Source organism: Coregonus lavaretus (genome assembly GCF_964263955.1).
Source record: "Coregonus lavaretus genome assembly, chromosome: 5".
NCBI classification, from domain to species: domain Eukaryota; kingdom Metazoa; phylum Chordata; class Actinopteri; order Salmoniformes; family Salmonidae; genus Coregonus; species Coregonus lavaretus.
This window is the reverse complement of record NC_139992.1, coordinates 41,605,607-41,628,354: the sequence shown is the minus strand read 5'-3', so window position 1 is coordinate 41,628,354 and position 22,748 is coordinate 41,605,607. Positions and strand designations below refer to the sequence as shown.

The 22,748-nt window shown below is 44.7% G+C and overlaps 2 protein-coding genes across 2 annotated transcripts; one reads left to right on the top strand and one right to left on the bottom strand.

Annotated features, from left to right (window-relative positions):
- LOC311129474 (putative tetratricopeptide repeat protein 41) lies at positions 1-14,261 on the bottom strand. Its single transcript, XM_084161765.1, has 17 exons — positions 14,183-14,261; positions 11,342-12,181; positions 10,947-11,133; positions 10,553-10,770; positions 6,009-6,172; positions 5,373-5,856; positions 4,963-5,202; positions 4,532-4,721; positions 3,974-4,167; positions 3,797-3,856; positions 3,542-3,669; positions 2,980-3,169; positions 2,669-2,819; positions 2,331-2,486; positions 1,197-1,333; positions 926-1,052; positions 1-794 (listed from the first exon to the last, which is right to left on the bottom strand). Exons 2-17 carry the CDS (start codon positions 12,144-12,146, stop codon positions 176-178), a joined length of 4,050 nt encoding a protein of 1,349 aa, XP_084017891.1. The 5' UTR covers positions 12,147-12,181; positions 14,183-14,261; the 3' UTR covers positions 1-175.
- A 515-nt stretch (positions 14,262-14,776) lies between these two features.
- On the top strand, positions 14,777-22,600 carry LOC311130012 (endoplasmin-like). The gene is made up of 17 exons (XM_084162610.1): positions 14,777-14,922; positions 15,838-15,940; positions 16,412-16,553; positions 16,985-17,101; positions 17,511-17,842; positions 18,360-18,600; positions 18,726-18,842; positions 19,106-19,243; positions 19,360-19,437; positions 19,968-20,033; positions 20,144-20,413; positions 20,887-21,132; positions 21,281-21,417; positions 21,574-21,652; positions 21,764-21,919; positions 22,107-22,190; positions 22,313-22,600. Exons 1-17 carry the CDS (start codon positions 14,874-14,876, stop codon positions 22,337-22,339), a joined length of 2,382 nt encoding a protein of 793 aa, XP_084018736.1. The 5' UTR covers positions 14,777-14,873; the 3' UTR covers positions 22,340-22,600.
- Positions 22,601-22,748: the final 148 nt, after the last annotated feature.

Below are 22,748 nucleotides of genomic sequence, written 5' to 3'. Positions count from 1 at the left end.
TTAAACAAGCAAACATTTTATTTCAATTTATATGGAAAACATTTATTGTGACAGATTTCAGTATTGAAAAGAAAACAGCTGATTGGTATCAAAAGTGGTAAAAGAATAGCATAAACACTCAAAACAGTTCAGTGGTCACCATGAGAGCAGTCTTCTCTAGATCTTTCTCTTCTCTCTAGCGCCTCCTGGCAGAATAAGACACTCTGTCTCTCGAGCTCTGTTCTCCTCCCTTTGCCTGTCCCTGAACTGTCTGTCTGACCAGTGGTGTGCATCTCTGTGTGTGCAAAGGGGATCCAATCTCTCTGTTTAAAGCTGTTACTGTCCGTTCCTCAAGAAGGTACCTGCCTGGTAGGTGGCACCAGCCTGCCCTATGCAGCACCCGGGTCCTGTCTATGGAACGGAAGCCCGGTGCTGAAGCAGGTCTGGGTTTGAGTTCTGAGATCAGGTTTCTGATGTCACTCTTTGGCCCGAACACTGTGGTCTGGAAGGCAGACCAGGGCCTGGGAGAAGACAGGTGGTTCTGTCTGTGGTTTTGGTTCTTGACTGGTTCCTGTTCTGGATCTGGTTCTGGCTGTGTGTGAAGGGTCTTGTTGGACGGGGCTGACAGGGATCTGTTTACGGAGGGGTCCAGAGGGGTGTATGTGACGCCCCTGTCCCAGGCCAGGTGGGAGTGAAGGGGTGCGGCTGTGTTGGGTCTGGTCCCACTGCTTAGCCTCCTAGTGGAGAGGTGGGAGAGGGGTCCGGACCTGGGTACCCGAGGGGTCAAAGGTCTCCTGGATTCTGTGTTTAAAATCCTAAGAGGACAAAGGTCAACTCCATTAGGTCCAATGACCCGTAATTGCTTAACTGTCTCTTAAACCCTATGAAAATACAAGAAGAAAATGTTAGCATTTTAAATTGTGTAGGAGCTAAAGAAGGCTTTTACTGTTGTAAGTCTCTGGTCAGTGTGTGATCAGACCCCAGAAAGCAGATGTACAGGTCCAGAGCTCTCTGCAGCAGTTCAACAGCCTCTCTACTCTCTGTCTTACTGGAGCCATGAAATATCTGCCTTCCTGCCATGACACACACACACACACACACACACATACACATACAAGCTAAACATATTGCACTCTGTGTATTATTGCTAAGAATCTAGAAAAGTGTAAGAAAGATTGAGAGTTGTGGTGCTTCTGTTTGAAAAATGAAATAATTACCAAGTTTGACCAAGGTGACTGCGAGGCTGCATCCCTTCGCCTGAAGACGTGGCGATGTGGGGGAACAAAGCTTCATGTCCTGATCTTTGACGTGCACCGTGTGTCGATACAGCTCCACTGCCAGCCTCTGCCTCAACCTGAACACGTCACATCTTCACCACACTAACATTTATATACTGTGACTGACTGAGTAAACTACTGAGAAGGGGATGGGAGGAGGAAGAGAGAGAGAGAGAGAAGAGAGAGAACAATGACAGAGAAGAAACTACTGAGGAGACGATGGAGGACACAATTAATGACGAAGAAGAGAAGAAGAACCAGAAGAACACTATAAGAGGAGAAGAAGAACCAGAAAACACCAGAAGAGGTGAAGAAGAACCAGAAGAACACTAGAAGAGTAGAAGAACCAGAAGAACACTAGAAGAGTAGAAGAAGAACCAGAAGAACACTAGAAGAGTAGAAGAAGAACCAGAAGAACACTAGAAGAGGAGAAGAAGAACCAGAAGAACACTAGAAGAAGAACCAGAAGAACACTAGAAGAGGAGAAGAAGAACCAGAAGAACACTAGAAGAGTAGAAGAAGAACCAGAAGAACACTAGAAGTGGAGAAGAACCAGAAAAACACTAGAAAATGAGAAGAAGAACCAGAAGAACACTAGAAGAGTAGAAGAAGAACCAGAAGAACACTAGAAGAGGAGAAGAGGAACCAGAAGAACACTAGAAGAGGGGAAGAAGAACCAGAAGAACACTAGAAGAGGAGAAGAAGAACCAGAAGAACACTAGAAGAGGAGAAGAAGAACCAGAAGAACACTAGAAGAGGAGAAGAAGAACACTAGAAGAGGAGAAGAAGAACACTAGAAGAGGAGAAGAAGAACCAGAAAAACACTAGAAGAGGAGAAGAGGAACCAGAAGAACACTAGAAGAGGAGAAGAAGAACCAGAAGAACACTAGAAGAGGAGAAGAAGAACCAGAAGAACCAGAAGAACACTAGAAGAGGGGAAGAATAATCAGAAGAACACTAGAAGAGGAGAAGAAGAACCAGAAGAACATTAGAAGAGGAGAAGAAGAACCAGAAGAACACTAGAAAAGGAGAAGAAGAACCAGAAGAACACTAGAAGAGGAGAAGTAGTCCTACCCTGCTGTGTGAGCGCAGGTGTCGGCCCAGACGTCTGCAAGGCACTCCTCCACCTCCACCACTAGAGGGTGCTCTCTACCATACCAGCGCCTCCTGATCTTCAAGGCAACCTGGAGGTGCTTCTCAGCACCATGTGGGTCTTGCAGGCTTATTAGTCTGTCACATAAAAAAATACAATCTAAGCTTGCCTAAATTGAGTCATACAGTATCAAAAGTAATTCACATGGGAATTAGGTCTAAAAACAGCAAAAGACATACAAACATACACCTGTAGCTGAACATGTGAAGTATAGATATGTCACATGAGACTGTACCTATTTATGCTATTTAATACACACCTGTGTATACCACAGAGCAGTGATACAGTGGCCTCAGCACACAGGTGGAGTTTGTGGTGTCCCATATTGATGATGTCACTGAGGATCTGAGAGGCCTCGATGGTTCGGCCGTCTGCAAACAGCAGCTGGCAGAGTACACAAAGCAACTTACCTGATAGGGGCGATACATGAAATACATATCATTTCAGCCCACTAAAAGCATTTACTTACTTTGTGAATTAAAATATTACTTTTTGAATTAAAATATATATCATCGGGTTGCTTATTTAAAAACCTGAGACCCATAGTGCCCCAACTCTCTGGACAAATACCCTTTCTAACAGTGATTCCCTCATATCTCTCAAGGCAGGTAGTGGTCAGAGTCTGGGCGCTCTCCAGAGCTGATCTACAGTGTGTCTCTGCCTCTCTGTGCTGGTCCATCTCCACATAGAGCTCAGCCAAAGTCTGCCGCACTGTAAGCAGTAACATCACACTCTCCCTGTCTCTGTCCTTCTCACCAGCCTGAAATGACAGGAAATTGGGAAGCAGTGCGATCATTTCAGCAGGCTGAATGAAAGCCTTTCATAATGGAGTGAAAGTCTATACATTAAGAACATAAAATGGTATTACTAGAGCAATTACAGTGTTCATGTAAAGCATAGTGGCTAGTATTTAAAGGGAAAATCCACTCAAAAACAATATTTTGGTATTTTTTAAATTAGTCCACTGTTGATACAGTCTCAAATGTTTTGCATGTCAGCAGTTACGTTTTCAATATATTTTGCATTATCATGATGATGTAGCCGGTATCAACAGTGGACTAATGAAAATAAAATACAAAAATATCCATTTTGAGTGGTTTCCCTTTACGAGTGAGTGGTGGGTCTACTTCACCTGTGTGAGTGTGTTCTCAGCCTGCAGTAGGAGCTGTTCTGCTTCCCCCTTCCTGTTCAGACAGAGCAGCAACTCAGAGACCAACAACTGCTTCCCTTTCACACCTGGATCCCACTGACAACCATTTCCTACAGGTGGGGAACAAACAACAAAAACAGTCATCATCACTGGTCACATAGGATCAGTGATGATGACTGGTAACAGATCACTTAGACATCATCAATAATAAATTTGTTATCAGTGATGAATAATTACCGTTGCCGTCACTTTGGGAGTCAGTCATGAAGGCCCTGTTGCTGTGTACCTCTCTCTGCTCTGGATTGAATGGAGACAATAGCTACATTATTTATGGATGGTATATCTACAATTTTATGACGTTAGAACTGATCACCACTGAATTCGTGTTGAAATGTGTAGCCATGACGATTTTACCTGTATGTGTAGCAGGAGGGAATGCCCATCGCCCTGATTGGTTAAGAGTAGGAGGGTGGCATCCCTTACCAAGCAGGCTCCGGTATGAGGTGTAGGGGTCATAACCTCTGAGGATCAGGAGAGTCCAGTACCTGACAACATCTATTCTCAGCTGAGAAGACTGGCTCCAACTTGTAGACAGGTGCTCTACAGTCCTAGGGATAGAGAGTATGTAGATACCTTTATGTAAATAAATGATGGATAAACATGTGAATCTGTAATCCAATAAAAAGGCTCACACAGTTTTTAAGTGTTAAGTTAAATATATGATGACAGTTAATCTGCAGCTAAACTATTTTACCCAACAGTAACTGTGTGTACCCCTAGTGTCCTTATGGGTGAGGTGTATATCCATGCTCTTACTGTGGTCCTCTGTAGCTCAGCTGGTAGAGCACGGCGCTTGTAACGCCAGGGTAGTGGGTTCGATCCCCGGGACCACCCATACGTAAAAATGTATGCGCACATGACTGTAAGTCGCTTTGGATAAAAGCGTCTGCTAAATGGCATATTATTATTTACTGTGGATCTATGAAGAAGGTGTGTAGCTCCCTCCAGGCCTCACTCTGCTCCAGGTGCCAGGGGAGCTCCTCCAGGATCTGAGGCCAGCTACAGATCTCCCTGCCCTGCCTCTGGAAGAACTGGGCCAGGCTGAGATGGTAGCCCCGTCTGGTCTTCCTCAAGCCCCCTGGACCTTTACCGGGCCGGACCCCTACAGAGCAAAAAGCATAAGACTTAGGAGAAGTGTAAATGATTGGTCATAGTTGGACTCCTTAGTGCCAAAGAGTTCCACTTACATGCAGATACTCCACGTTCATTGTTAGACAAAGATGATCAACCAAGTAAAAAGCACCACCATGTTGGAAGGACCAACAAATGAAGGCCATTGTAGAATGTCCATTCTATGCTTTCTATTTCTATGCTTGTAACTTCTGCTCCCGTCTGCCACTCACTCAGCAGGAGGAGGTCCATGGCTTGGCCCAGTGATTGGTGGGTGAGGCTCAGTGTTCCATTGGGTCTCTCCTGTACCCAGGGCCCAGCAGCAGTGCGGAACCGGGCCCACTCCAGAGGTAGAACCCGTATAGACCCAGGGTAACCAAGAACCTCCAGCAGAACCAGGACCTGCTCCTCAGTCAGCCCAGCATGGGAGAGGTGAACCAGGCATAGAGTGTCCCATACCCAGCCTCTGAGATCTGGAGAGAAGGAGGGAGTAAGGTTAGATACAACAACTCATCATAGAGAGTGCCTAACTAATAATGTTAATTCTTGACCTTTATTGAGAAGACATTACAGTGGCGATTCTTGCTGTACGGCAATTTTTCTATCACAACTGAATCATTAGAGAGGGTAAAGATGATCCCACCTATCTTGGACACCTGAGAGGTAGGTCCTCCTGTCCCTTTGGCTGGACTGGCCGTACACTCATTGACCCCACCATAGTCATTGATCCAGCGCTGAATCACCCTGGCCCACAGCTCTGCCATAGAATCCACCTCTACATACTCCTCTATCAACTCCTCCTCCTCCTCCTTTCCCCTCAGGACACAGCACGTCTGCAGTTCGCTAGCCACCACCGCCAGGAACAGCGGCAGGCGACCCATTCCCAGCTTGGTAGTGGTCCCCAAGATGAATTGCAGCAGGGTCCTGTGTGGCTCCAGGCAGGGCAGGGTAAGGTGTTGGAGTAGGACGCTGCGGCGGACCCAGGGGTCTGACAGGCCGGGCAAGGGGAGGGTGTGAACGTCTTTGCGGAGGGTCAGCCTCTGGTAGGTGAGGTCTGTGGAGGTCGCTGTGATGAGGAGCTTACACTGGGGAGGCAAAAGGTCAGGGAGCCAGCGTAGGTCCTTCACCTGACAATGAATTAATAAACGTTATTAATTCATGTTCACTATATAAAATAATATGCTTTGGTTTTCATCTGGATTTCTTTGAATGCTATCAATGTAAAATACACTGTACAATAACCACCACTGGTAGTGGTCTGGGCAAAGTAAGGCATTACCTCCTGCATTGAGAGCCCGAGGGACCCGGTCAGTCTGTCCAGTCCATCCAGAACCAGAACACAGGGTCCTAGAGCAGCCGCAGCAGAGAAGGCCTGAACCACAACATGGAATGACCTGGGCTTTACATGATGCTGCAACCCTTCACTCCACTCAGCCTGGGGTCCTAGTATAGAGACACAATAACAACCCTTCACTCCACTTAGCCTGGGGGCCTAGTATAGAGACACAATAACAACCCTTCACTCCACTCAGCCTGGGGGCCTAGTATAGAGACACAATAACAACCCTTCACTCCACTCAGCCTGGGGGCCTAGTATAGAGACACAATAACAACCCTTCACTCCACTCAGCCTGGGGGCCTAGTATAGAGACACAATAACAACCCTTCACTCCACTCAGCCTGGGGGCCTAGTATAGAGACACAATAACAACCCTTCCCCCCACTCAGCCTGGGGGCCTAGTACAGAGACACAATAACAACCCTTCACTCCACTCAGCCTGGGGGCCTAGTATAGAGACACAATAACAACCCTTCACTCCACTCAGCCTGGGGGCCTAGTACAGAGACACAATAACAACCCTTCACTCCACTCAGCCTGGGGGCCTAGTATAGAGACACAATAACAACCCTTCACTCCACTCAGCCTGGGGACCTAGTATAGAGACACAATAACAACCCTTCACTCCACTCAGCCTGGGGTCCTAGTATAGAGACACAATAACAACCCTTCACTCCACTCAGCCTGGGGGCCTAGTACAGAGACACAATAACAACCCTTCACTCCACTCAGCCTGGGGGCCTAGTATAGAGACACAATAACAACCCTTCACTCCACTCAGCCTGGGGACCTAGTATAGAGACACAATAACAACCCTTCACTCCACTCAGCCTGGGGTCCTAGTATAGAGACACAATAACAACCCTTCACTCCACTCAGCCTGGGGTCCTAGTATAGAGACACAATAACAACCCTTCACTCCACTCAGCCTGGGGGCCTAGTACAGAGACACAATAACAACCCTTCACTCCACTCAGCCTGGGGTCCTAGTATAGAGACACAATAACAACCCTTCACTCCACTCAGCCTGGGGGCCTAGTATAGAGACACAATAACAACCCTTCACTCCACTCAGCCTGGGGGCCTAGTATAGAGACACAATAACAACCCTTCACTCCACTCAGCCTGGGGTCCTAGTATAGAGACACAATAACAACCCTTCACTCCACTCAGCCTGGGGGCCTAGTATAGAGACACAATAACAACCCTTCACTCCACTCAGCCTGGGGTCCTAGTATAGAGACACAATAACAACCCTTCACTCCACTCAGCCTGGGGGCCTAGTATAGAGACACAATAACAACCCTTCACTCCACTCAGCCTGGGGGCCTAGTACAGAGACACAATAACAACCCTTCACTCCACTCAGCCTGGGGACCTAGTACAGAGACACAATAACAACCCTTCACTCCACTCAGCCTGGGGGCCTAGTATAGAGACACAATAACAACCCTTCACTCCACTCAGCCTGGGGGCCTAGTATAGAGACACAATAACAACCCTTCACTCCACTCAGCCTGGGGTCCTAGTATAGAGACACAATAACAACCCTTCACTCCACTCAGCCTGGGGGCCTAGTATAGAGACACAATAACAACCCTTCACTCCACTCAGCCTGGGGTCCTAGTATAGAGACACAATAACAACCCTTCACTCCACTCAGCCTGGGGGCCTAGTATAGAGACACAATAACAACCCTTCACTCCACTCAGCCTGGGGTCCTAGTATAGAGACACAATAACAACCCTTCACTCCACTCAGCCTGGGGACCTAGTACAGAGACACAATAACAACCCTTCACTCCACTCAGCCTGGGGTCCTAGTATAGAGACACAATAACAACCCTTCACTCCACTCAGCCTGGGGGCCTAGTATAGAGACACAATAACAACCCTTCACTCCACTCAGCCTGGGGGCCTAGTATAGAGACACAATAACAACCCTTCACTCCACTCAGCCTGGGGTCCTAGTATAGAGACACAATAACAATGTGGAGCCTTAACAACGACAAAGGAAAATACCACTCAAAGACGTAATTGTTTCATTAGCCCACTGTTGATACAGTCCCAAAATGTTTTGCATGTCAGCAATCAAGTTTTCAAGATATAGAACTTTCAAAATATAGAAAGTGTCATAGTATGATGCGTGGACTAATGAAACAAATACCAAAATATAGTTTTTTTGTGGAATTTTCATTTAAAGTTTTCCTTCTGTGCTGCACTAAAAATAAATACTAAAAGCACTATTAGCCTCTTTGTCTATGGCTGTCTGTTTATGCCATGGCCATGTGTGTCACTGAACAACAATGCATCTACATGTATGACATGGTTGGTACAGTGGCTTGCGAAAGTATTCACCCCCCTTTGCATTTTTCCTATTTTGTTGCCTTACAACCTGGAATTAAAATCAATTTTTGGGGGGGTTGTATCATTTGATTTACACAACATCCCTACCACTTTGAAGATGCAAAATATTTTTTATTGTGAAACAAACAAGAAATAAGACAAAAAAACAGAAAACTTGAGCATGCATAACTATTCACCCCCACAAAGTCAATACTTTGTAGAGCCACCTTTTGCAGCAATTACAGCTGCAAGTCTCTTGGAGTATGTCTCTATAAGCTTGGCACATCTAGCCACTGGGATGTTTTGCCCATTCTTCAAGGCAAAACTGCTCCAGCTCCTTCAAGTTGGATGGGTTCCGCTGGTGTACAGCAATCTTTAAGTCATACCACAGATTCTCAATTGGATTGAGGTCCGGGCTTTGACTAGGCCATTCCAAGACATTTAAATGTTTCCCCTTAAACCACTCGAGTGTTGCTTTAGCAGTATGGTTAGGGTCATTGTCCTGCTGGAAGGTGAACCTCCGTCCCAGTCTCAAATCTCTGGAAGACTGAAACAGGTTTCCCTCAAGAATTTCCCTGTATTTTGCGCCATCTATCATCCCTTCAATTCTGACCAGTTTCCCAGTCACTGCCGATGAAAAACATCCCCACAGCATGATGCTGCCACCATCATGCTTCACTGTGGGGATGGTGTTCTCGGGGTGATGAGATGTGTTGGGTTTGCGCCAGACATAGCGTTTTCCTTGATGGCCAAAAAGCTCAATTTTAGTCTCATCTGACCAGAGTACCTTCTTCCATATGTTTGGGGAGTCTCCCACATGGCTTTTAGCGAACACCAAAAGCTTATTTTTTTCTTTAAGCAATGGCTTTCTTCTGGCCACTCTTCCGTAAAGCCCAGCTCTGTGGAGTGTACGGCTTAAAGTGGTCCTATGGACAGATACTCCAATCTCCGCTGTGGAGCTTTGCAGCTCCTTCAGGGTTATCTTTGGTCTCTTTGTTGCCTCTCTGATTAATGCCCTCCTTGCCTGGTCCGTGAGTTTTGGTGGGCGGCCCTCTCTTGGCAGGTTTGTTGTGGTGCCATATTCTTTCCATTTTTTAATAATGGATTTAATGGTGCTCCGTGGAATGTTCAAAGCTTCTGATATTTTTTTATAACCCAACCCTGATCTGTACTTCTACACAACTTTGTCCCTGACCTGTTTGGAGAGCTCCTTGGTCTTCATGGTGCCGCTTGCTTGGTGGTGCCCCTTGCTTAGTGGTGTTGCAGACTCTGGGGCCTTTCAGAACAGGTGTATATATACTGAGATCATGTGACACTTAGATTGCACACAGGTGGACTTTATTTAACTAATTATGAGACTTCTGAAGGTAATTGGTTGCACCAGATCTTATTTAGGGGCTTCATAGCAAAGGGGGTGAATACATATGCACGCACCCCTTTTACTGAAATAAGTTATTTTTTTCATTTCACTTCACCAATTTGGACTATTTTGTCTATGTCCATTATATGAAATCCAAATAGAAATCCATTTAAATTACAGGTTGTAATGCAACAAAATAGGAAAAACACCAAGGGGGATGGATACTTTTGCAAGGCACTGTATATCTTGTAGTTTCTTTTTTGCTATTTTCTTGTATTATCATGTTGATTTGTGAATTGTTTGTTCTCAGGGCACCATTGATAATGAGACCCTGGTTTCAATTAGGTTCCCCTGAATAAATAAAAAGTATTTAAAAAATAAACAATACCACACTAGTTACTTAGACGAGTGAGATGAGAGGGAACCATCAGTCTGTCTCACCGGTCTAGACCAGATGAGTGTTATGACAATGTTGACCTTGTTTCTTTCTTGAGAACAAGGTCAGTGATTGGTTTCTCACAAAGTAAATACATATATTTTTTAAAGTCAGTAATGAAGTACATCTTATCTAGCAGTAAAGGTTATAGTCACAGGAAAGGTAAGTGAGTGTAAACACATTTCTGAATAAATGTCAAATTGGGAATGTAAGTATACAACAGTGCTATAACGGGTTACATTTGGAAGTGATGGGTTAGATGACAAAGAAGTGAATAGGTTGATGTTATTGTAGTAGTTTCTATCCCTCACAGACATAGGCAATAACACTCCAGAGTGTTTACCGTAATGGGCCAGGCGTAGCTCAGTGGTGATGTGTCTCAGTACAGATCTGATATCCACACTGGAGCTGCTGATTCCACATAAGTGAGGGATGGCTGGGATTCTAGGGTTCTTCTTCCGGAACTCCTGAAGCCACCAGGTGGCCAGTGAGGACTTCCCACAACCGCTCTCACCACAGAGCAGGAAAATAGACCCCTCTGAATCACGTTTGTCATGGTCACTGAGGGCAAAGGGAAATAGGAAGGACAGTCAAAATATGTTGTTCATTGATTTCAAATAATATCTGAACACTATCAATGCATAACTCCATCTGTATCTACTTTTAAGTATGGCAAATCTCACAGTAATTCAGCACTGATTCAGTTTCCAGCTTAGCGTGGTCACCAAAGTTCTTACCCTGTTAACTTAATGGTTGAATTCCTTGAGGTTGCTAGACTCTGAGATGTGTCAGAATGAGTGAGAGAGGCAGTAAATGTGTTAAGTGCCTCCATGACAGCAGTGGTCTGGGTGGAGGGGGCAAACGAGCGACACAGAGCCTGGACAGCACCTTCATGATAACATCTATCTAGGGAGTCCAGGAGGCCTAAAGAGCAGGGGAGAAAGCACTGCTTTAGGACTTGGAAGATAAGGCAGACCACTGAAAAACACAATAAATATGAACCGGACTGAGCTATGTTAGTCATCTTCACCGTCTTTTCAAAGCAGGTTGAACTAAATTGAATTAAACAAAGCAGATGTAAACAGAACTAGGTCAACTAACAGAACTAACTGAGCTGCACAGGTTCACTTACCTGAACAGGTTGGCTGCTGGTCCAGGGTCCCATAGAGCTGTTCCATGAGAACCCTCCAGTCCCTCTTCACCAGGTCCCCCAGATCCTGCAGCGTTCTGAAGAACCTTACAGGTTGCAGGCTGTCCACTATCCTGTTCTTCAGCTCCCTGGCTCTGTGTCTCTCCTCTTCTGTCTGTTTGGAGAACACACTCAGCAATGACCTTTGACCTTCTTCATTTGTGTACCTGTCTTCATCCTCCTCTACTTCAGAGTAGTCTCTGAAGTAGAAGAAGCAGTGTCTGGTGTCACCCATCAGGGCTGCCTGGGTGATCTGCAGCTCTGTCAGGGAGCACTTCTGGTTCCTCCCTGTGAGGACCCAGGGATAGCCTCCCTCCGCTGCAACATGCAGGTTCCTCTCCACCCCAGAGAGAGCTTCTCGTTCTGGACCAGCAGCTGGGAGAGGTGGGGGGTCCTGCTCCGGCCTGGAGGGGCCGTATCGGTGGCCCAGGAGGCAGAGGAAGGAGGAGGAGCGGGTGATGAGGTCTAGACTGATCTTCAACTGCTGGGAGGAGAGGAGGTTACTATTGTCAGGGAGGTCAGAGGGACGATGGCTCTCCCTGTCACCCCACTGGGTGTCCAATGGTCTGAAGCAGGTGCCTCTGGCCTGGCAGAGGGCGTCCAGGTGGGGGAACACCTGTGTTCTCAGGTAGTGCCACTCTTCAGCGAGGTCTCCAGGTACGGAACACAGCACGGGCTGGAGAGGAGCAGTGACAGGAGGGGTAGTGGAGTACGACCCTCCCCGGCCTCCTCCCCCCTGTGGGTCCATCTCAGGCCGTTGTAGCTGTGACCTGCTGTGCCTGTCTGAACAAAATAATGAAACACAGGCATATCAGGAATTATCATCAACTAGATATCTAGCTACAGTATTTGGCAAGTACATGGTATTCTTGGTGTAAGTATGCACTGCAAATCCATGACATGCAGGGAACAGTGCATTTTCTCCACATAAAACTGCTCAGTGACTGGAGATCTACAGAACTAGAGGGGAACATTTTGACTTCCCAACATTTACTGTAACCTAGGCCTATAGACTGAGCTGTGGTAGACGGCGCATGAGGGGAAGTGCATCACCAGACAGGAAGTAGAACATGGAGGTGGAACCTGGTCAGGTAGGTCTCACTGTCATCACAGGAGACACTTAAATGTTTTGTGAGAAGAGTATTGGTAACAGAAGTGAAAACAAATAGAGAACTCAAACAAAGGAGATAATGTTATCTAGATTTTTATATGTAGATTTTCTGGTACCAAATTAGGCTTGAGTGATTAGAGGGTTACATAAAGATACAGAGAAGTACTTCATTACGGCAGAATACAAAACTATCCAAAAATTCCTATAAATTCATAAAAGCTTCCTGTTCTACTGTAAAAAAAAAATACATTAAGATTAACTCACACCTAATAAAGCTCAATACGTGAAAACATCTAGCTTGATGTAGGCCTAACCTGTAACATAAATGAACACTTCAAGTGTGTGTCAGATATGTTACATGTTCAGTTGACTGTTGACAGGACCCATTTCAAGCTGCCTCGCGGTGTCTTCTGACTGGCCAGTCTTCTGGCAGAAGTTATGGGAAGCGAAGACATAGAAACGGATTCAGGCAACTGTTGGCATAGGTCAGAAATACAACATGGTACAGAAGTGTTTCAAGTTTTCCTACTTGGCCAAATGTCCTGACATGTTTAGGATGATAACAACTTGGAATGGCATCGAACCGATGATGAAAGTCACAATGATGCTGGTCACAAGTCTGGTCATCCTGGACTTTCGGAAGAAAGCTGAATGTTTCACTCTCTTATGGAGGCGGATGTAGGATGTTAGTAGGAGGGAGACAGGTAATACTAATCCAAATATCGCCATCACCAAACCTCCCACCCCTGGGCTATACTTTTGTTTATTACAATAGATGTTAACACAATGGAGATGCCCGTCCTCCCCCTCCACCATGTTGACTGTCAGGAACGGTGAAGATATTACAACCACAACACCCCACAGTGTGGGAAACAACCACCTCTCCACTGCCCCACGCCACCTGGCCCAGCACTGGGGTGCAGAACTTGGTAGTAGCGCTGGACACTCATCAACAGGATGATCAGCATGCTGGAGAATGTACAGCAGTAGGCAACGAAGACAAAGAGCTTGCAGAGACTGTTGCCCAAGTCCCAGCTGAAGTATTCCATAGACCCGCACGCATATTAGCAGGCTCAGCATATCTGACACGCCAGGCTCAAGAACAGTTTCATACTCAAGTTGTATCTGCGTTCACTGCTATGTTATGCCCAGAAGATAGCAGAGAGCTAGGACCACTCCAGTGATCATGGTGCCAGTCGGTGGAATCAGGGGAATCAGGGATTCCAGAGGTGCAGTTGCAGTTGGAAGAGTTATGGGTGGAGGAGTTGAAACTGTCAATCACTGTGAGACTGAAGATGAGGGAGAATTAGTTTAATTCAATGTAGAGGAGCAGCTGAATGTTGTTAGCAGGGGAGAGGTTGGTGAGTAGTGTCTGCAACTCAGCCGCTGTCATGGTTTCAATGTGAGGAAGGAGAAAAACTCTGATCACATGAAAAAGAAAGGGGAGGGTCTATTCCACACCAAATATGTTGTGTTGAGGTCAACAACCCGTGACAATCCCACAAACAAGTGAATGCTGGCATTTGAAATAGCTTAGTAGCTATTCCAAATATACTTATTTCATAAATCAAAGCAGAGATGCACACACAAGCACCTGTGGACACACACAAAGTATGCCACAACGTGTGAATGGACAATAGTTGACAAACAAAATTCCATAAAAGTTTTGATACCTGTACTAGTAGTGGCCAAGAGTTTGTCCCAGAGAGGATTGCCAGATCACAAGGCTGTGTGCGTGATCCCGATTAAAATGGATCAAATTACAAATAAAATCTGAATGGCTATCTGTAGAGTTGGCAAACTAAAAGCATATTTGTAGGTAGTCTGAGGGGCTTGTTCGTTTTAGTACAGCTACATCCTCGATGCCAATGCATGCCTGGTACTTCGCTGAGAAGTTGTGCCTGGCAAGCTATAGCAACAGTGGTAGTCAAGGGGAACGTATGGGCTTCCAGATGAGCCTATCATAAATTATTACACTGTAACGATGTCAAAAACAATGTTTCAACAGTGCTGACGAATGTATCTATTTTAAATGACGTGTTGCAATGTATCAGACATGATTTTATCGCTTTATATGATAACTAAATCTTTGTTTAACGTGTAATTCGGCCAATGGAAACTAGCCACGCTTTGAACTTGTACAATCTGACACGTAATACTACGATTGGAAGATTGAAGCGACGAAAGCTTCTGCCATTGGTTGTTGCTGTGCGTGGGGAGCAGCTATAAGTCCACTTCATCAATACACCGCCTCCAAAGTGTGGATCAGATAAAGGACTCGCCAACGCTGGACGCACACAGTTTCAAGCTTTTGCCGGGGTGTAGGAATAAAGTACAATATAGTGATATATTTTTTCTATTAAAATGAAGCGAATGTGGATTGTAGTCCTCCTTTGGGCTCTTCTAGCTTTCAGTAAGTATGAGTTATAAATTGCATAATATAATAGAATTTCTACTTCTTTTCTGCAACTTGCCATTTCATTATGTTTTCTTATGATTGCAGTATAAGCAGCAGTAAATGTGCTAAAATGCCATCATTTGATTGCAGTGCATTGTTTTGTTGACCGATGAGTGTGTCAAATGGGTAACATTGTAGAAGACATAGGACTGACTTGCAAGCTTCTGGTACTTTCTCTTCATCTGAATCCTGTGGAGCCAGACTGTAACATTGATATGCCTAATGCTTCTCTTTTTTCATTCATCATATCTCGACGTTATGGTTGTTTGCTTTATGAGCACGTTATTCAGATTTTTACTGAACATGTGTTCCATATTGACACTGCAATGTCATACGTAACACCTCTGCTTCCACAACCACACCGACCAAACAGAAGCAGGATTCTAAACACCCTAATCCCACACAGTTATACTGTATTTGTACCAGTTATCAACGTCTAACTACCCATACAATAGTCTGTTTGCTTTGGACAGTACAATCAGTTTGCTATGGGGGTATAGAGATGGAAACAGCAAAGGTATCAAATCTTTATCAGCAGTGAAGGAACTTTTTCCGGAGCTTATCAGTTTATTAGTACAGTATTGGTCTGTTCTGAGATGGAAAGGTGCCATGCCCTCTATGGATTGAGTCAAGGAGATGTAGTATTGTGGCTGTTATGCTTACAGATAGAGTGGAAGACTGGCTACCAGATGAACTTAGACCCTCAGTAGTGCATTTATGGCCCAGTGGTTGCTCTGTCACATGACATGGGTCAATTTAAGTTAATACAAAATACTTGTATTTTTATTAGGTTGGGCTTAAGTTACTGGGTACAAGTTTTTATTGTTTAAACCCTCAGATCTATAATGTTTAACTTTATTTTATCTACAGGTTCTGTCAGAGCGGAGGATGAGGTTGACATTGATGGGACAGTGGAGGAGGACTTGGGCAAAAGTAGAGATGGCTCCCGGACAGATGATGAGGTAGTCCAGAGGTAAGTGTGTTTAAATATTTCAGCTAAGAAGAGTGTTCTGTCATGCAGTAAGTCCTGAGACCAACTGATGACAAGAGCGCCCCATTATTGACTTCTCTACTTCCTCCCTCTTTTCCAAAACACAAGCCTTTATACTGACCTTACATGAACCATGGAAACCACTTTGACCTCTCCTTTCGGCTTGCTATTTTCAGTCAAAGATAAAAACCCAGGTACCATCCTCTTATTTGCACAAAGGCTGAGTTGAGATTTGTTGATATACTATTTTATCTTTGGCTTGACACCAGGCTATTAAGCCTGTAGAAGTACACCTGATCATTCTTCAAAGCATTAGAGAGCAACACAACATTATAAGGGTTTTCCCTATTACCAGTCACACAGATAAGGCCTCTATAAATATTCCCTTTTGGGAAATCTTGAGTCTATGTACCTTGTATGTGCTGATCTCTGATTACACTTCTGTTTTTCCAGGGAAGAGGAGGCTATCCAGCTTGATGGCCTGAACGCAGCGCAGATAAAGGAAATCCGTGAAAAATCAGAAAAGCATGTTTTCAAGGCTGAGGTGAACAGGATGATGAAGCTCATCATCAACTCCCTGTACAAGAACAAAGAGGTTAGTGTCTGCTCTGGTGTAGACAATGGAGCTTTGAACGTTTACACTTACAGAAATAATTGGGCAAAACAATAAATGTTTTTTTTACTCTCATTAAGCAATATTTACATTAATTTGTTTAATTAGAAATTAGTTCACAACAAGAGTCCATCTGGCTATATATCATTACATAAACCTGATAGAGGTTCAGTGAGGTAACTTAAGGTAATTGAATAAGGGTTGAGACAGTTAAGAATGTAATTTAGGGGCGGGGCATCACCCTGCCAGCTTCTCGGGGTAGGTGGGGGCGAGCGCACCCACTGACTAGAGCACCCACTGATGGGACCGGCCATTCGTATTGTCTTTGTATTGTAGTTGTTTTAATAAATATAAAATATAGTAAAATATATACAATTTTACATTTGGTGATGTTTCTTTTTGTCTGGTTCCAGATCTTCCTGAGGGAACTGATCTCCAACGCTTCCGATGCTCTGGATAAGATCCGGTTGCTGTCCCTGACCAATGATGAGGCACTCACTGGTAACGAGGAGCTGACAGTGAAAATCAAGGTATGTTAAGTTACCTCAGCGTTAGCCTTCTGTGTGACCCACCCTTTCAGTCCGACTGTAGGCTAATTCGCAGCCCTTCACTGAGCTCTCTAGAGTGAAACCTGAGACCGAGAGAGTCGTTAGGGTCTCTAACACCTCTAAATTTACATCTCAGTTTTTGCATTGCAAAAATGACATTAAGACTTTCAACACCTGCGGCAGGACATTGTGCGCTTTCCCTTTATGAGTACATGCAAATTAATAATAAATACTGTACACACACTCTAGGTTTGCTTTTCTTTTATTCTAAATGTGCATAGATTAATAGTAATAAAACAGTAGAAAGTTTAAAACTAAGTCTGTCATGTACAATGTAAGGTGATCCAAAACCCAACATAACATTTCACTGTTTGTTTCTCCTCACCTAAAGTCTGACAAGGAGAAGAACATGCTCCACATCACTGACACGGGCATCGGCATGACCAAAGAAGACCTGGTCAGGAACCTGGGCACCATCGCCAAGTCAGGCACCAGCGAGTTCCTCAACAAGATGACAGAGATGCAGACGGAGGGCCAGTCAACCTCTGAGCTGATTGGTCAGTTCGGCGTGGGCTTCTACTCTGCGTTCCTGGTGGCGGACAAGGTGATCGTGACCACAAAGCACAACAACGGCACGCAGCACATCTGGGAGTCCGACTCCAACGAGTTCTCCGTCATCGAGGACCCCCGCGGGGACACCCTCGGCAGGGGCACCACCATCACGTAAGTCAACAAGGCAACTGTCACTAAGTAGCAACCATTCAGTCAGGCTAGCATTAGGATTAGTGTAGGTGGATGATTTGTACTTACTATGGCAATTTTGGGCTGGATATGGACAGATCTGTTAATACGTAGTCTATGAAGTTGAAGACGGATAGTTGTTGTTTAGCAACGCAAACCCTCATAACAATAATACATGTGTTACGATGTAGTTATTGCCTCATTTGTTCTGACCTTTTTGTCTTTACTGGCTGTGGAAAATTCAGTCAAAAGACTTTGTCTAAATTAGGCACAAATGTCAAACCAAAGCTGAACTAATAAACTCTCCAAATTGGATTTCACTGTAATTAAATTTTGTTTCAGCACTGTGCTGTTTTAAAGGCCAAGAAGTCCGTAGTCGCGCTCAGCTGGTGCAGACAGAGGAATCTAGTTATTGAAAGGTTGAAAGGTTCACAACTGTAATGACTAACGTTAAGCTCTGACTGGCTCTTCGCTGCAATGCATTCTTTTTCTCCCCTAGTTTGGTGATGAAGGAGGAGGCAACAGACTACTTAGAGCTGGAGACCATCAAGAACCTCGTGAGGAAATACTCCCAGTTCATCAACTTCCCCATCTATGTATGGAGTAGCAAGACTGAAACTGTAGAGGAGCCTATTGATGAGGATGATGCAGAAGCAGAGAAGAAGGATGAAGACACCACTGAGGATGAGGTGGAGGTGGAGGAAGAGGAGGAGGACAAGGACAAGCCAAAGACGAAGAAGGTAAAACATAGTCCTTGAAACAAACTACTGTCTGTAGCAGCAACAGATTCCATAGAAGTGACGCTCAATGGAAGTGGATCTTTCCGTTTTAATGACTGTCCTTTCTTTCTCCTTTTCCCCCTCAGGTGGAGAAGACCATGTGGGACTGGGAGCTGATGAACGACATCAAGCCCATCTGGCAGAGGCCTGCCAAGGAGGTGGAGGAGGACGAGTACAAGGCCTTCTACAAGACCTTCTCCAGGGTGGGTGTCTGTCTACAGTTTATTCAGACTCACTCTCCTAGCAGACACTCTAATCCATTTAGTGGTTACACAGAAGTCAATTTTCCCATTTAGATTTAGCAGACCTCTCAATGGGTGATCTTAGGTCAGATATGACTCATCTCTGACTGTACATGAACTGAAGTTGTCTTGTCAGGCAAAGCTTCAGTTGCCAGGCGTTCTGGTTTAATAACAGAGAGGTTGTCTTCGTAAATAACTGCTGACTCTCTGTTGTGTTCTTGCAGGACACAGACGAGCCCATCTCCCACATCCACTTCACAGCAGAGGGGGAGGTCACCTTCAAGTCCATCCTCTTTGTACCTGCCGCAGCTCCCCGGGGACTATTCGACGAGTATGGTTCTAAGAAGAACGACTTCATTAAGGTACCACAGCAATGATTGGTTACAAAGCAACTATTGATTGGCATACAAGCGGTTCTCAGTGCAGTATTGATGTGTTGTATTAGTCTCTGTCAGTAACAATCTTCCATCTCTCTCAGCTCTTTGTGCGTAGAGTTTACATCACTGATGACTTCCATGACATGATGCCTAAGTACTTGAACTTTGTGAAAGGAGTGGTAAGTATTATTCCTTAGTAGATGCATAAACTAACCCAAAGTGCACCCGCTGGTACCAGTCTGTTTAGCTAACATTGCCACTCCTGTCATGCTAAACATTGGCATATGACAAGGAGTAAAATGTTAGCTTATCAGACTGGTACCCAGGCTAGTTAAGTGCACCCACTGAATGTTAAAGCTGCAATATGTAACTTTTTGGGGGACCCGACCAAATTCACATAGAAATGTGAGTTATAGATCTGTCATTCTGATTGAAAGCAAATCTAAGAAGCGGTAGATCTGTTCTATGTGCACTATTTCTATGCTTCCCATTCTTAAGTTTAGTTTTTGCGTCTTTTACTTTCGGTTTTGTGCACCAGCTTAAAACAGCTGAAAATACAATATTTTTGGTTATGGAAAATCTATTTCTCAGCGGTTTGGATGGGACAGTAATTCTCTACACAATACGAACTATTAGAACTTTAGTAACCAGGAAATTGCGACGGGATTTTTGCATATTGCGTCTTCAAATGTATTGTCGTTCTCATCAGGTTGACTCTGATGACCTTCCTCTGAACGTCTCAAGAGAAACACTCCAGCAACACAAACTTCTCAAGGTGAGGCTTCCTTTCAATTCACTCTCTCAAACAAAGAAACCCACCAGGACCTCCCCACTCTTCACTCAACCACTCTGCTAACAGTATACTTAACATGCCTCTTCGGCCAGGTCATTCGCAAGAAGCTGGTGCGCAAGACCCTGGACATGATCAAGAAGATCGCTGAGGAGCAGTACAACGAGAAGTTCTGGAAGGAGTTTGGCACCAACATCAAGCTGGGTGTGATCGAGGACCACTCCAACCGGACCCGTCTGGCCAAGCTGCTACGTTTCCAGACCTCCAACAGCGACACGGTGCTGGCCAGCCTGGAGCAGTACGTAGAGAGGATGAAGGAGAAGCAGGACAAGATCTACTTCATGGCTGGGACCAGCAGGAAAGAGGTGAGGGTCCGGATGAGAGCACTGTTTTGTGATAGAAAATGGTGACCCTTGAGTAGAATATATATGTTTGTAAATGTGTATATATACAGTGTATGTATATTAATTTACTGCTCTAGGGATATAATTGTTTGGATAACCTTATTTACTGTTATGTATTATTACCTTACATTTTTTCACCCTTTATGCAATGCGCAATGCAGAGAACACCAGAAGAATGATAATTTAATTACCACAGTGAATTATTAATGTTTGTGTCAATTAATCCCATAAGGGATGGGTTGCCAATTGGCGATTTGACCCAAATAAAATTTCATTCATTCATTCATTGTAGAGCATAATGCCGGAGTTAGTTACAAACCTTCTGAAGAGTCAGGATCTGTAAAACATTATAGTAGCCTCCTTCCTATATCAAATTTCCTACAGTTTGCTGTATCGTGCCCTGAGCTTAATTTGCCCTCCATCTTTTCCGGCAGGCTGAGTCCTCTCCCTTCGTGGAGAAGCTGTTGAAAAAGGGTTATGAGGTGATCTACCTGACAGAGCCTGTGGATGAGTACTGTATCCAGGCCCTACCGGAGTTCGACGGCAAGCGCTTCCAGAACGTGGCCAAGGAGGGTGTCAAGTTTGACGAGAGCGACAAGACCAAGGAGAAGAGGGAGGCCCTAGAGAAGGAGTACGAACCTCTCACCACATGGATGAAGGACAGCGCCCTGAAGGACAAGGTTAGGGGTCTTCTCAATAGGCTTGACGAGATTGTGCATTTTTTGTATATATACACTAGTCAGATAGCATCTCCTCTGTTTTAAAATGTTTGCCCAGGTGTTGAAAAAGCTTCAAAAGCTGAATCTTCTCTGTTTGATCTGTCTTTAGATCGAGAAGGCTGTGCTGTCCCAGAGGCTAACCAACTCCCCCTGTGCCCTGGTAGCCAGCCAGTACGGCTGGTCCGGTAACATGGAGAGGATCATGAAGGCACAGGCCTACCAGACAGGAAAAGACATATCCACAAAGTAAGCAATGTGAAACCATTTTGACCAAATGTACAGTATATGTTCTGCGGGATAAGACATTACTCACAATAACTCTTAGTGGCTCAAGTCCTAGAGGACGTCGACATAGTTTCTGCTTATTACTCTGTATTGACACCTTTTATTTCTGTTTTCCAGTTATTATGCAAGCCAGAAGAAAACACTTGAGATCAACCCCAAACACCCTCTGATTAAAGAAATGTTGAAGAGAATAAATGTGAGTACCATTTTGAATTGAACACAAATTACTTTACCTGGCATGCAAAGTTACGCCAATGAATCATAGGTTCCTAACAGTGTATATATCGAATTCTCCTCCCTACCTCAGGATAATGCAGAGGACCAGACAGCCTCAGACCTGGCTGTAGTGCTGTTTGAGACGGCCACACTACGGTCAGGCTACCAGCTGGCTGACACCAAGGCCTATGGAGACAGGATAGAACGCATGCTCCGACTCAGCATGAACGTGGACCTCAATGAAGAGGTACGCTCAAAATTAACTAATATTACCCACATGCAAACAGGATCTGAATTAGGTTAACAAGTACTTCCTGGTACTTTACCAATGTAATTAACACTCAGACTATGCAAAGTGTGTTATAATGCAGTACATCAGGGCTGGATTCTATATACAAGATCTTCGCTTATCTTAACTTCCTTACCTGTCACAGCCAGAAGAGGAGCCAGAAGAGGAGCCAGAGGAACAAGCAGAGGAAGAGGAGTTTAAAGCGGATGAGGAGGGAGATGAAGATTTGGTAAGATGGGAGGGGAGTCTAGCACAGAAAGAGGATTAGTAATGTTAGTAAGACATGCAATGGATAATGATGGCCTTTTTGCTTCAAATATACGGATGTGTTTTTCACTTTGCTCTTTCCAGGGAGCCACAGGAAGGGATGAGCTGTGAGACGGACTGAGTTTGGGGTGGGAGGGAAGTGTGAGGGTGCGAACTGGGGGGCAGAGTTTTGATTGGAACTAGGTCCATCTTCTCTGCTGAAGAGGAGCGGGTGGGTGTTTTGGATTTTTTAGGAGCTTGTGTTGATTATGTTTTTGTTTGTTTTCTACATTCCTACATGACTGTAAATTTGTTAATATTTAACTGAGCGGGTTATGGTTATGGAGTGCTGACTTCCTGTCACGAGAACCATTAAATGTTTCCGGAAAGGTAGTCTTTTTACCTGTCATCATTTCTGTTCTTTATTAGCCAATAGTCAGCCATTTCAGATGTTCCACAGTCAAATCTCCTGCTTTTTATTCAGGAAAAAGCTTTAAAAGAGATCACATTGTTGAGTTTCAAGTCAAAACAATCAATACAA